Source organism: Euprymna scolopes, chromosome 31 (genome assembly GCF_053919585.1).
Source record: "Euprymna scolopes isolate OS-2025 chromosome 31, ASM5391958v1, whole genome shotgun sequence".
NCBI lineage: Eukaryota > Metazoa > Mollusca > Cephalopoda > Sepiida > Sepiolidae > Euprymna > Euprymna scolopes.
This window is the reverse complement of record NC_136512.1, coordinates 53,724,274-53,738,534: the sequence shown is the minus strand read 5'-3', so window position 1 is coordinate 53,738,534 and position 14,261 is coordinate 53,724,274. Positions and strand designations below refer to the sequence as shown.

Sequence of the window (14,261 nt, the reverse complement as noted above, 5' to 3'; positions counted from 1 at the left end):
GAACATAAAGAATTAGCGAAGTAATAACCCTGTTTTAATATATATAAAAAACAATGTTAAAACTTTTTAAAAAATCGGAAAAAAAAACAGCGAACGTGATGAAAAAAATAAAAACGAACGTGATGCAAATGAACGATGTTGAAATTCCTTAAAATCGGAAAAACAAAAACAAAAAAAAAAAACGCGAACGTGATGGACCCCCACCCAAAAAAAACGAATGTGATGCAAAACGAACGATGTTAAAACTTCTTAAAAAAATCGGAAAAAAAACAGCGAACATGAAAAATGGCATAAATAACCCTGTTTCAATATTAAAATTTTCAAAATTGAAAAAAAAAAAATCTTAACTCTCCATTCGAACTTACAACCTTAACATGATGCAGCGCCTTAATCTGCTGAGCTAAGAGCATGTCAGTGAAATTAGGTCATTTTTTAAAAATATTTAAACTAATTCAAGAAAGACGTTTTTTTTTTTTTTTGCGCATATGTATATGGCTATCTTGTCATAAAGGAATGATCTTTTTGCTACCCCTCCCTTGAGAAAAGTGTCCCATTGAGGGTGAAGGAATTAATGTTTTTAGCCAATTTTTTTATATTTGTCGTCCGAAGGTTCGAGCTTCAAAATGATGCCAATCTCATGAAAATCTGTCGCCTGTGTGGAAAGTGTTTGCAAGACATACAAACACACACACATTTTGCCTTATATATATATATACTAGCGGGGGGGGTACCCGGCGTTGCCCGGGTGTTTGTAGGTGTGTGTATGGGGGGGGGGTAATTAATAATCCTGCTTAAATATTATAAAAAAGACGATGTAAAAAAAAAAACCCCAAAACCAAAACGGAAAAAAATGGCATAAATAAACCTTTGTATGGGGGGGGGTAGACTAAAGAATAAGCGAAGTAATATAAAAAAAAAACGTTTGGTCGGGAGGAGCGATTGAACCCGGAAGCCTTGACGTGGAGGTGGAAACCAATGCCAACTACTAAACGGTCTCAACCACGAGTGAGGGCAATTGATTAGCGTGTTAAGTTAAGGCTTATAAAGCTAGTAAAAGAGGTTTGATTGACAGGAAGACGCTAAATGAGGTCATTGCGGGATCGTTATTTTTAGTTTTCACTTCCCCCACCCCCAGATGATGGTGGGAAGGGGGGGAAGCAGTGCGAAAGCCGAGAACACAACGTTTTTCACTGTATTTATACTAAAATGTAGGACAAACAGGGGACAGAGCGAAATAGCGCGAATCTCATAAAAGTCAACATAAATAAATCTAGAGACGACCCGCGTTCCCAAATCCTACATATTATGATATAGGGGGTATATAAACAGTTGTAAGCGATCGTAACGACCCCGGGAGCGTGTGCGAGAGAAGCCTTTGCCAGACATACACGAAGTGGTCACACACATTTTGCCTTTTATATATATAGACTAGCGAGGGGTACCCGGCGTTGCCTGGGTGTTTGTAGGGGTGTGTGGTGTTAAATAAAAAAGAAGCCGTGGGGGGGGGGTAGGATCGAAGCCGAACCCCTGTGGCAAAGTTTGAAAATAAAATCGGCCAGCCAGAAGTGAAAGATGTTTGAAAGTCGTCGAGCGTTACGACGACGACGATGACGATGTTAGCATTGTTATAAGCGAAGTAAGAAAAGAAAACAACGTTTTAATTAAGCAGGGGGGGGGGGTAAAACACACAAAAAAAATAACGTGAAAAATGGCTTAAATAATACCGGGTTCAATATTTAAATTTAAAAAATAAAAAAAAACATCTCACACCACGATTCGAACCCAAAACGTTTAGTAAATGAACCAAGGCCTTAACTACCTGCGCTAAAGTGGCGTATATAAAGTTTGTTCGGTTTATCAACTATTTCAAGTAAATCAGGTCACAACGTCATGACATCATCTGACACATGCGTTGTTGACCCTCCCCCCTGTCGAATCTGTCTAGACATCTCTCTCTCTCTCTCTCACTCTCCCTCTCACTCTCTCTCACTCTCTCTCTCTCGCTTCGTCTGCCTTACTCTATAGACTGGAAAATGGCATCTGGCTGTTTTTATTAAAAAAAAAACTTTGATCGTTAATATTTTTTGTAAGCATATTTTTTTTTTTTACTTGGCTTTATTTTTCGTTTAACTATCCTATCTATTTTGAATGTGGTAATAACTTTGGTAATGTTGCCATAGCGTAGAAGTTCATAGTTTAGCTTTAATTAATTTTTTTTTTACCGATAACAACATTTTTAAATTGTAAATTAAGACCGCCATTAGAGGTTGCTGACGTCAAGATCACGTGACATGACTCAGCGGGTTTTAAATACAAGTTGACCCAAAATAAACGGCCGCGTGTATACTTTATGTAGAAGAATTGGCGGCCGTATTTTTTGGGGCAGTTATAAATCGATTAAAAAATATGTAATGTTTAACATTAAAATGTCACTTTTTTTGGCCCCCCCCTTGCAGAAAATCGATCAGTTGATGCACTTCTGATGGTCACTTTGGGCCAATTTTTCGATATTTGTCGTCCGGAAGGTGGGGCTTTCATATGAGACCAAGTTTGTGAATTTTTGTTGTGTCTGTCGAAAGATTTTAGCAGACACACAAACATACATACATACATTTTCGCTTTTATATATATAGATAGATAAAGATATATATATATAGATTTAGTTGTATTTATAGACCACTTTGGGTTTTATCTATGAATTTGCTTTTCTCAATAACGACTATTCTTTTTCTTTGTTCTCTATTTTTAACAATTGCTTTATAAGTTTACTAACAGGGAGACTCAATGTCGTCTGAGATTGAATGTAGATCAACAAATGTTCCACTCTCCCATACTTTTATTTTATTTATTTTTTATTTTATTTTTTTTTTACATAGGCATCACCACTTATCAAGGCCAAGAGGCCACTCAAGGATAAGGGTTAAAGAGTGTACAGTAGACATTGGACAATATAGTAATCATTAGTAATGAAAATTTGTTAAATTTGAAAAATTATATAGAACGGCTCATCAAGAACTTATTTACGTTAGACTTGAACACAGCCATATTGTAGTCAGCCGGAAAGCAGGAAAACGGAAGACAATTCCACAGGCGTGCAGTTCTAAGAAAGAAGCTTTGTTCATGGAATCTACATTTAGGTTTAGGCACAGATAAAGAGTGGGGGGAATTATTGATAGTGTGTACAGCTAGACGAGTGTTTCTTGTGAAAGTTTGGCGAGGGGGGACCATAGATTGAAGCTCAGTTGAACACCTTCCATGAAAATAACGATACATCAGAGACAAACTCGCAACATCTCTTCTGTGAGATAGAGGTTGCAAGGAGGAGAAAAGGACATCTCCTACGAGGCTACGAAGTCTATTTTGAACTCTATCAAGGCAGGACAAGTCCTTTCTAGCAGCTCCTGCCCAGATGTGGCAACAATATTCCATCCTTGGACGTACCTGACTCTTATATAGATAGAGAATAGCATCAGCAGTGAGATATGTACTGGATCGATAGAAAGATCCCACCATTTTTCCAGTGGCCTTGGCAACAGATTTGATGTATGTGTTCCATTTAAGATCAGGAGTAAAGGTCAAGCCCAGAAGCTTGTCAAAACTTGAGGCCTCCTGAAGACGAGAGCCATTCATTTCAATTGATGCCAGATGTGGATCAGAATGTTGACGATGTAAAGAGAGAAGCTTGGTTTTAAATGCATTAAAAGTAACCAGCCACTCCTTTCCCCATTGTACTATGTACTCAAGATCAGAGGAGAGAGAATTCGAGAGAACTTGGTTGTTTACTGTCTTAGATGTGCTACCATAAATGGTAGTGTCGTCAGCATAAATGTCTACAAATGATGTAAGGATGTGATTTAGAAGATCATTAATCTAGATCAGGAAAAGAGTTGGGCCCAGGATGGACCCCTGAGGGACACCGGCATTAATACTGTGAGCTTCTGATTTTTGCCCTTCAACTACTACTCTTATGAACCTATCAGAAAGAAATGATTTAATAATTGAGAAGACATTTCCAGCTATACCGTAGCTAGAGATCTTATGAAGTAAACCTTTATGCCATACCCTATCAAAGGCCTTTATTGTCATCAAATCGCCCATTGTTTTAATCAAATCGATTAATTGCTTTAGTTAGGACCCCCCACCCTGCCTGCAGTGTATAGGGAGGAACCTACAATGACTTAGTCCATAATACATTGTAGTCTACATTGCATTGTAAAGAATCTAGTTTTGATTTTATAAAATAATTTTTATATAATGGCTTCATTTAAAGCATAAAATGCAAAAGTCAAGAATCCTGGTTCAATTGTACTCTATACAGAATCATTCATTTTGAATGTATCCCTTGTCTTATCAAAGAATCAACTGTTGATTTTATAAAATTATTTTTATACCAGCACTTCAGCCCAGCTTTGCTTGGGCCCTATGTACTGTTCATAACTTTATGTGCATATGCATATATATCTTAAAAAGTTTGACTCATGTCTAGGTAACCTATATCTAAAATTTCAAGTGTTCAGACCCAAAATTGGCAGAGGAGTTTGGTAGCATCTGCAAAAGTCAACTCTTTCAACTTTGACCTCTTGACAGCCAAATTTTCGTCCAAAAACTGATTAAAAAGCCTGCTGCATGTCTGAATACCCTTTATGTAAAATTTCAAATGTTTAGACCCAAAATTGGCTGAATAGTTTGCTAGAGACAGCAAAGGTCAAATCTTCTGATCTTTGATCCCTTGGCAACCAAATTTTCAGCCGAAAACAGATTAAAAAGCTTGTATTATGTCTGAATACACTTTATGTAAAATTTCAAATATTTAGACCAAAAATTCGCTGAGTAATTTGGTAGAGACCCAGAGGTCAAATTTTTTTTTTACCCCAATTTTAACCTTTATTGTTTTTAGGCTTAAATCAAATGAAAAAGTTTGATTCAAGTCCAAGTAACATACATCTAAAATTTCAAGTGTTTAGACCCAAAATTGGCGGAGGAATTTGGTAGAGTTTTCAAAGGTCAAATCATTGAACTTTAACTTCTTGACGGCCAAATTTCCGGCCAAACACCGATTAAAAAGATTTTCCCAAATCTCAATACCCGTTATGTCAAATCTCGAGTCTTTAGACTGAAAATTGACAGAGTAGTTTGGTAGGGAAATGTACACACACAGACACACAAACAAACAATTTCACTTTTATAGATATACTAATAGTTTCTCCGGCTTTGCTCGGGCCCTATGTACTGTTCATAAGATTATGTGCATATGTATATATTAAAAAGTGAATATGTAAAGTAATGCCTTTCTGTATAATAGTCTTCCTTAACTACCATAGAGAAAAGACAGACAGACATTTTCACGTTTATAGATATATATATATATAGATAGATAGATTGAATGCGATATAAAGTAATGATTTAAAAAGTATTAAAAAACAAAAAGACTCCTGCGCCACCACCGAGAATCGAAACCAAAACGTTCAGCTCACAATTTATTTTGCCTCTGCCGTCAATGACTGGGCTATGAAAACATGTTTACTGCAAGGCTAAAAATTAAAACATGAACCAATAGCTACTAAGTTATGCATTCGTAATGCCGGCGTTCGACCTTCATCTGGCAAATTTCATTTTTTTAAAAATTTTCACACTTTTGCACCAATTTTTCCAAGCTAAACCCCAAATATAAAGTTTTGCATGGATTCAAATACCTTATATATGAAGTTCCATGTCTGTAGACCAAAAATTCTAGAAGGAGTTTGGTAGGCAAAATTTGTTAAACAAAAATATATACGTGTACATAAATATATATGGAAACAATTTTGTGTTTACTATAAACTTTTTACGCAAATATTATGCAAGTATAAATCATGTAGAATATCTGCATGAATATAATTGCACGTAATAGTTAACAGATGATTATCCCATTAGAAAACCGAAGCAACTAATAAGGAATTAATTAAAATGAATGTTTAAAAGAATATGCAAATTAGCTAGATCTTTTGCTAGTGAATGCATTTCCACAACCCATATGTAAGAAAATTGTATTTTCTTTTTAAATAAATAGAAAAGAGGGTTTTTAATATGAATATTAATACACACAAAAGAAAAACGAATTTATAGGAGTATAGATAGATAATCACTTAAATTAAAGTTAAACATACAAAAGTCAAGTATTATGGTTCAATTGTGTTATAAAAAGAAACATTCATTTCAATATAAAAGAATCTACAGTTGATTTTACAGGCTGGGCCTTTCTGCTTGTGCAGTGATAAAACTTCTCAAATGCACTTGTGATGATAGGTTGTATATAAGTGTTAACTTTTGTAAAAATTGAACTTCTTTCTTTAATCAGATATTTTCAATTATCGATTTTTGATACTTTTCTGATAAAAAACCTATGTAAGAACACTCCTAGATACATCAAGTACTTTTGTGTCAAATTAAAAAAAAATCGGCCCAACGGTTTCCAAGTTCCTTTTATATAATAGCTGATGGATGATGATTGATTCTTCTGTGTTTTTTTTGGGGGGGGGGGTGTTATAATCGATATCATCTTTACAACCTGTCATAGCAATAAGTCTGTGATATCGTTTTTTCTCATGTAGCTTCTTTTCTTTTTTAAATTTCTTTGTCGTTGTCATTGTTGCTGCAAAACATCTATGTTTCTATGTACTTCATTTTTTTCCCGTCTTTGTTAAGAGTCCAATTGACGATAGCATTGTTATGATGTGTGTACATTTTATCTGGCTAATTTAATTTTGTATTTGTTTTCTAGTGTAGCTGTTAAGGATGGATGGATGGATTAAATGACAGGACTGCAGTAAGTATACAGACACAAAGTGGCAGTAACAAAAAAACTTTATTAACGGTATCGTGATTAGTAAGGGGAGATAATCTAGCTATGTAACATCCTCCTTTCTTTGGTTTGAATTTGTTCTTGTATATCTGAATACAGTGTTATCATTGTTGTTGTTTTTGTTTTTCTACCAGAATCGAGTGCTTATAATTCTTCCACTGTTTGTATTTGGTTGATGTGGGGCATTTCTGTCCAATCTGTTGCTAAGGTTGATGGGAAAATAGTCAGATCATTCCATCATTTTTAAATGTATCTAACTCCTGATGTAATACTCTACCTGTGTGAAAGTCAGATATGTTCTAAGATAGAGTATTCTTGTCACATCCCCAAAGGTGTCACTCGGAGCATTTTTTTTTTTTTTTGCCTCGACAGAGTTTAAAATCAACTTTACACTCTAGTAAGGAATGATCTATTCTGTTCTTGACAGAAAAAAGATTTTGCCAGTCTTTATCAGTCTTTATCATTATTTCTATGAAAGATGCTCGACTGAGCTTCAATCACAGGTTCCTTCTTGTTAAAATTCATAGCAAGAACCTGTCTTGTTACCATAATTGCAAATAACTTTCCTTTCTTCTTGGCTAAGGAAGGGAGACTACTGATGTGTGCATGTGATGAGACCATGTGATCCCCTTCTCAACAACCACCGACCCTAATGTTGTTTCCATAGTCTTCTCCTTTATCTTATTTCAGGCCATGTCAGTGTTTCTCTCACATTGTCGGCTGCTGAGGGGTGTATCATGGTTCACAAATATGTAAAAATAAAATAAAACAACTCAAAAGAAAACACATTCTGTGGTTGTCAGTTGGGCTCTGGATGTGTGTGTGTGTGTGACACCATTGCAGGAAAAATCTGTTGAGGTTACTTTGTCATCAGTTGATCAATTCATTTCCTCATCTGCTCACAGCCACAACTTGCATTTAACTGTGTTAATTTAGCAGCTGTCATTAATTGTCACAAACCTAAGACTGCCTGTAAACCATTCGTAACTCACAAAATTCTCAGCCACACCTAAAATTGCTTATAAACTATCTCTAAATATATATCTACCTTTTATGTCCAGTCTTTTGTTTGCCATACCTTGACTACCAATCCTATTCAGCTTTCTTTGTGTACCCTTGTGAACAACTTCCTATACCTTTGTTCTGCTGATAAACTTATTTTTTCCTTCTTGTTATATTTTCTCTTATTTTACTTCCTAACACTTGGGGGGGTGGGGCAGGAGTAGGGCAACATCGGTAGTATCACAGGTGCACTAACTCTGATGTGGCAACAATAATTCAGGTAGCTTTATTGCCGTTTGTGTTTTTATTAGATGTTGTCATCACTTTCTTTGTACATATAAACCTTTTTTGTATAATTACTAAATATGAGCGGAGTTTGTTTTTTTCATTTTGTGTCTTGACTTTTACAAATGAATTAACTCAATTTGTTGGTTCAGTTGTTACTATTATTATTCCTTGTTTTTGCATTTGCTAGAAGTTTTTTTTTGTATCAAAATAGGAACTTTTCTTGCTACATGTATTGTTTTTATGATTTATATTTTATATTATTTTTATTTGATATATTTTTGTCTACCATGTATTTATTGTAGTTTGTCAGTTTCATCAAATCGGTTATCAGTTTTTATTAACATCGACATTTCATCACCTGACATTTAATCACCGATTATTAAGCACGGAATAGACATTTAATCATATGGGTTTTTTCATCATATGGACACTTAATCACTTTACACTGAGATAATTAATCAACTCCCACGTTAAATTTTTAGCCTCTTTGACAATTTTGGGGGGATTTTTATGAAAATAGGGTAAAACTGCCCCCTCCCGCCAATCAGGCAAGGGTTAGGAAAAAAGGCTATCTGTGCACTTAAAGTAAATATCGACCACTTTTAAAAAAACTTTTTAACAAATAAACAATAATCATAACATTTATTTCAATTAATTTATTTTTCATTTAAAAATGGAAACATGAAAAAAGTTTCATTTTCTTTTTTTTTACTTAATGTTAAACAATACCTTTAAAATTTTAACTAATAAACAATAAATATAACATTTATTTTAATTAGGCTATTGTGTAAATGAAAATAAATTATCTGAAAAAATAATACCATTCAAGCGCTTTTGGAAACCCCCAAGTGATTAAAAAACGTGATTAAATGTATAGTGATTAACAGTCCGTGATTAATAGTCGTGTGATGAAATGTCGGATGATGAAAGGACCGTACGCCTTCTAGGCAATGTTGTTTAAATACAACTAGTCTCTATTTAAATTTCGGTATGTATATATGTTTATATATTTGTATGTATACGATTCTCTATTAAACTAAATAACTGATATGAATTTTGGAACTGAGCTGCTAGGCATAAGAATGGGAAATGTGGGCTATATTTAGTTTAATTTAGTTTAATTTAGTTTAATGCAAAAGTGATAAAGAGGAGATACAGTGTATCACAAAAGTGAGTAACTTTTTTCAAATATTTAAGGATATCTCTTCATGGGACAACACTGAAAAAAATGATTTTTTGACACAATGAAAAGTAGTCTGTCTGCAGCATATATAACAGAGTTAATTTATTTTCCCCTCAAAATAACTTAAAATATAGCAATTAAAAGCTAAATCCCTGGCAACAAAAGTGAGTACACGTCTTACGAAAAGTTGTCAATATTAACATACAACATGTAAACTCTTAACATTTTGTGTTGCCACCATCATTATCCAAAACTGCCTATATATGCTGCAGAGAGACTACTTTTCATTGTGTCAAAAAAATCATTTTTTCAGTGTTGTCACATGAAGCGATATACTTAAATATATGAAGTGTGAGGAGTGTACTCACTTTTGTGATACACTGTAGAAGCTCTTTGTCAGAATTTAGATACCTTTCATTTTTGTTAAATTTTAACAATAGGACATCAATTAATAAATATTCCCCAAGTTTCAGTTTCTTTTGAATATTTTAAAAGGCGTTATAGGGAGCGTAATATGGTCACAACCTCTCATTTGAAAATTTAAATATTTCAAATTTGCATTAAATTCAATTCATAATCATTAAACACCAATTAAACAAGATTCTATTAATTTTAATTTCTTAACATTTTCTAAAACCAAAATCATGTAATAGATTTTGATCAAACTTGGAACAAGGATTATAGTCATAAGGTTTAGTTGCATTATATCTTGATTTTAATGTTTGTAAGGGAATGTAAAAATGGTGCAAAACTGCTGTTTGGAGAATTAATATAACCCATCTTAGGACAGGTATTTTACTACATATATATATTAACTATTCTTCTTTTTATTATTATAGGAATTACTCCTGGTTGTAACTTAATTGCACCATAATTTCTTGTATGTGAAGCTGGTATGTCATTACTGGTAGTTTATTATTATTGTCATGCCGCCTTAAATGGATATGTAAGATAATTATAGTGGTTAACACTTGCTAACTGAACATAATAATGCCAATCTGCATTTGCAGATGCAGCACTGGAAAGAACAGTATAATGTTACAATAGTTTTTCTTTTAAAGTTGCTTTTGAAAATGCTAATCAATTTTTTGTTCTCAGAGAGGTAGTATCAAAAATAAGTACACGCCTTCCATGTTTATTAAAAGGTCATGTGATCAGTAGAAATACCATTATTATACACTGCTTTATTTATTTATTATTTTAGAAACTATTTGGGTATCAACATTTGAGAGTGTAGAGAGAATTTCTAACATTCAAAGTAATAAAGTAGAATAGTTAATTTAATAGTAAGCATCATCATCATCATTATCAGTTTAACATCCAATGCTGGCATATGTTGGATGGATTTTAGAAATTGACTTCCAAACCAACCTATCTCTGGCTAGACCTCTAATAATCCCTCTTTCTTGCCAGTCCACTCTTATCACTTCTCCCCATGTTTCCATATGTATATCTATGTAATCTAGCTTTTGGGTAATTTTCAGCAAAATCTTATGGTTGGAAAAGATTCTATGCCCTGAAATATGCTATTTTTGTCCATTTTGGGTTAAAAACCACCATTTTTACCCTCTTCGACTCCTTGGGGACGAAACAAAATTTTCTCAGGATAAAATATTACGGTTTGTATTTCTTTCCCTCTTTCTTGCTTGGACCAGGCACCATGCAGACGTGTTTTGCCCTCCCACAAAAGACATTTGAATTTCCACAAAAGACTCTTTAACATTACACTTGTATCCATTCTGTAAATAAATGTACATTGGTTGTAAATATAATTTCTGACAATTTTGTGTACTCATTTCCTGATAAAGGGGACCATGTGACATATTCCTCTACATAACAACAGAGGGTGACTTCGCCCTCTACATAATTGAACCAGTTACCTAAACTCTTCACATAATGACTTAATCGTATCATTCTCATATCATTTCTTCCCATGCAATGCATATCCTTAACCCTCACTGTCTAGGTTTCAGTTCAATACCTCCTCATACTGCGTACACATGCCTGATAGACTCTTGGTCAACAATAGTAACATTCTTCTGGTTAGTAATGGCAGAATTTCCTTGACATTATTCTAAATTATTCATATTTAAAAAATAATTTATTTATTTTTACACAATATATTCATAAATTCCATTTCAACTAGCTTTAATAGGCAGTGTCTTAAGATATGTAAATTTTATAGTAAATAGTTTACACCCTATCTTGCTATTACTTAGCATCACCTTCAACTTTCCTTTCTGGTTGTGTGCCCATCGAATGTCAACCTGTTAAAACAAAAATTCAGCAACAAGCAAACAAAAAATTGCCTTGGGCAGACTACTTTAGGTATAAGTATGTGTTCCTTGCTTATGGTACATGCAATTCTGGTTACAACAGTGTCTTAATAGAATGAGTCCTATCCTCTTTATTTTTCAGTAATAGAGATCCTTCAAGATGCCCATTCTTCACTTTTGTGATCTCCCCCCCCCTCCCACTATTTTTCTCTTAGCAAGGGAAGAGAAAAGTGGATGGTATACTCATAGAGAGGTTGGAGAGAGGGGGCTTACTAACCTACTCTGGATTTTATCAATCCCCGAACTAAGGTACATTTTAGCACATAGCAAAATATCTGGAAAAAAGCCACAGAGAAACAAACTCACATTTAGTGAAATCCAATCTAATCATAGATTAATTAAATTACTCTTGTTGATGAAGGGAAGAGTCTATCAGGTATGTGTATGCAGTGTTATGATATATGGAAGCAAAATTTGGCCAGCTAGGTTTGAGGACATGCGTTGCATGGACAAAAATATAATGAATATGTGAGTATTAGGCAGATTTGGTATTGATGACCAGGGCTATGACAACAGCATATTCTTTTTATTGTTTTAACTCTCGAGTGTGTATCTGTTGATATCTTGTATGCTTTTATATAGAGCGATGTGGTTCTTGGTTGATTAACTGTGTCTAACTGTGTCGGATGTATACTTGAGTCAACACAATGATAAGAATATGCTGTTGTCATAGCCCTATTGATGACCAAAAAGAGAAGATTAAATCTGAATAGTATAGGAAGATGTGTACAGAACAGGAAGCTTTGAAGGTATGGCCATGTTGAAAGAATGGATGAGATATTTTGGGTTAGTTGATGTAGAAGAGTTAAGGTAACTGGTCCAGTTCATACAGGAAGGCCAAGGAAAACATGGGAGGAAATGATAAAAATTGACTTGAAGGATAAATAAAGACCTGGCCAGTTATAGATTAATTTGAAAGTTAATTTCTTAAAGCCATCTAATGCATAATGTAAAATGGATGTGAAACTGATAAAAATTTAAGATAGAATATGAAAAACTGCTTATTTTCAAAATTGTTAGAAAATTTGGTTTCATTAAATTTTACTGACAAATCTGTATGACATATTTTATTTGAATTATAATAATTTTTTAACAGCCAGAGTAGTAGGATATCAACTTGCCTAGACAATATCAATGTCTCACTTGTCATCTATATAATAATACTCCAAGCCATATGTACATTATCATCTTTCACATGTATTAAAAAAAATATTATCCAATTAGCAAAAATGACGATTGGTTATTAATCTGATGTCACTGGTTTTAAAATATTCTGATTTTACTCATTTTTAAATGAATCATTCCAAAGTCAAATTATGTCATCAATTGTTATAAAAATTTTAAACAGAATCAAATATAACATTTGTTTTATTGATGTGAAGCATAGTTAGTCAACAATTATTTTTACAGTAAAAAGACAATATTTATTGTAAAAAAAATCCTACAATTTAAAATAAATAAATAAAAAAGAAACATATTCGTTTTATTTATTTCCAGAATATTTATCTAACAGTTATTTTTATTGTAAAAGAAAGGGAATTTTTTTTCTTAATAGTATTTACCCTGACATATATTATTTCAATAGAATGATGCAGATTGTGATGCAAAAACACCTTGGAATTTCTATGGGATCAAGCCAGTCAACTAATATCAGTAAACAAAACGATGTCAAATAAATAAAGAGAAATGTCTTTTATTTTCCAGGTTTGTTGACAGAAACCCGAGTTATCAAAATATCACCTATGTTCAAGCAGCTATTGGTCCAAAAGATGGAAACACTGATTTTATTGTGACCGATGATCTGGGAACAATGCAAAATCACTTTGCCTTTCAACACAATCATGCCGATATTGGTGTTCGCAACAAAATGACTATTCCTGTCAAAAGTATAACAGTAAAGACATTAGTTACACAGTACCATGTGCCGAAACATTTTGGTATACTTTCCATTGATGCTGAAGGTATAGGAGACTCGGTAAGTAGATCAATTCTTTTGTGAATTCAACATTTGCCAACTTAGTTTTGATGTGTTCAACACCATGAACCACTGGCAATAGAAATGATGGGATGAAATCTTTCAGAATTTTTGAGATGCAACTTGATAATTTGTTTTATTTTTATTATTTGGGGTATTATTCTCATCTTGTTGGTTGATGTAACCATTGATCTTCTTAAGATACTTCTATTCAGACTTTAGAATATTTATGGAAATTTGAGCTGAACCCTTTTTCTTTCTTTTTTTTTTTTAATGGATTAGATCGCTGAATAACGATCAGTTTTAAATGTTAGTCTTCTTGAGGTTACTACAAGCGATAATAACTAAGAATTTCATAATTAACTTGAAGAATACTTGCCTCATGATGGATAAAATGAATTCTCTGAACAAAACATTTTTTCATCACTTTTAATACCCCATACAAACATTAAAATCAAAATATAATGCTACTAAACATCATGTCTAAAATCCTTATTTTTATTTATCAAAACCCATTACATGATTTTGATTCTGGAAAATGTCTAAAATTGAATAGCTTAAGCTTAAGTGGTCTTAAGAAAAAACTGCAAATCAAAGAATCTTGTGTAATTGGTGTCTAATGAGTATGAATTAAAT

At 33.3% G+C, this 14,261-nt stretch overlaps 1 protein-coding gene across 1 annotated transcript in view; it reads left to right on the top strand.

The window, feature by feature from the left end:
• LOC145255746 (uncharacterized) overlaps positions 1-14,261 on the top strand; it is a 53,733-nt gene that overhangs the window by 29,870 nt on the left and 9,602 nt on the right. Inside the window, exon 2 of the mRNA XM_080114388.1 lies at positions 13,355-13,625. Coding sequence (XP_079970514.1) covers positions 13,355-13,625 — 271 coding nt within the window. The remainder of the gene's footprint in view (positions 1-13,354; positions 13,626-14,261) is intronic.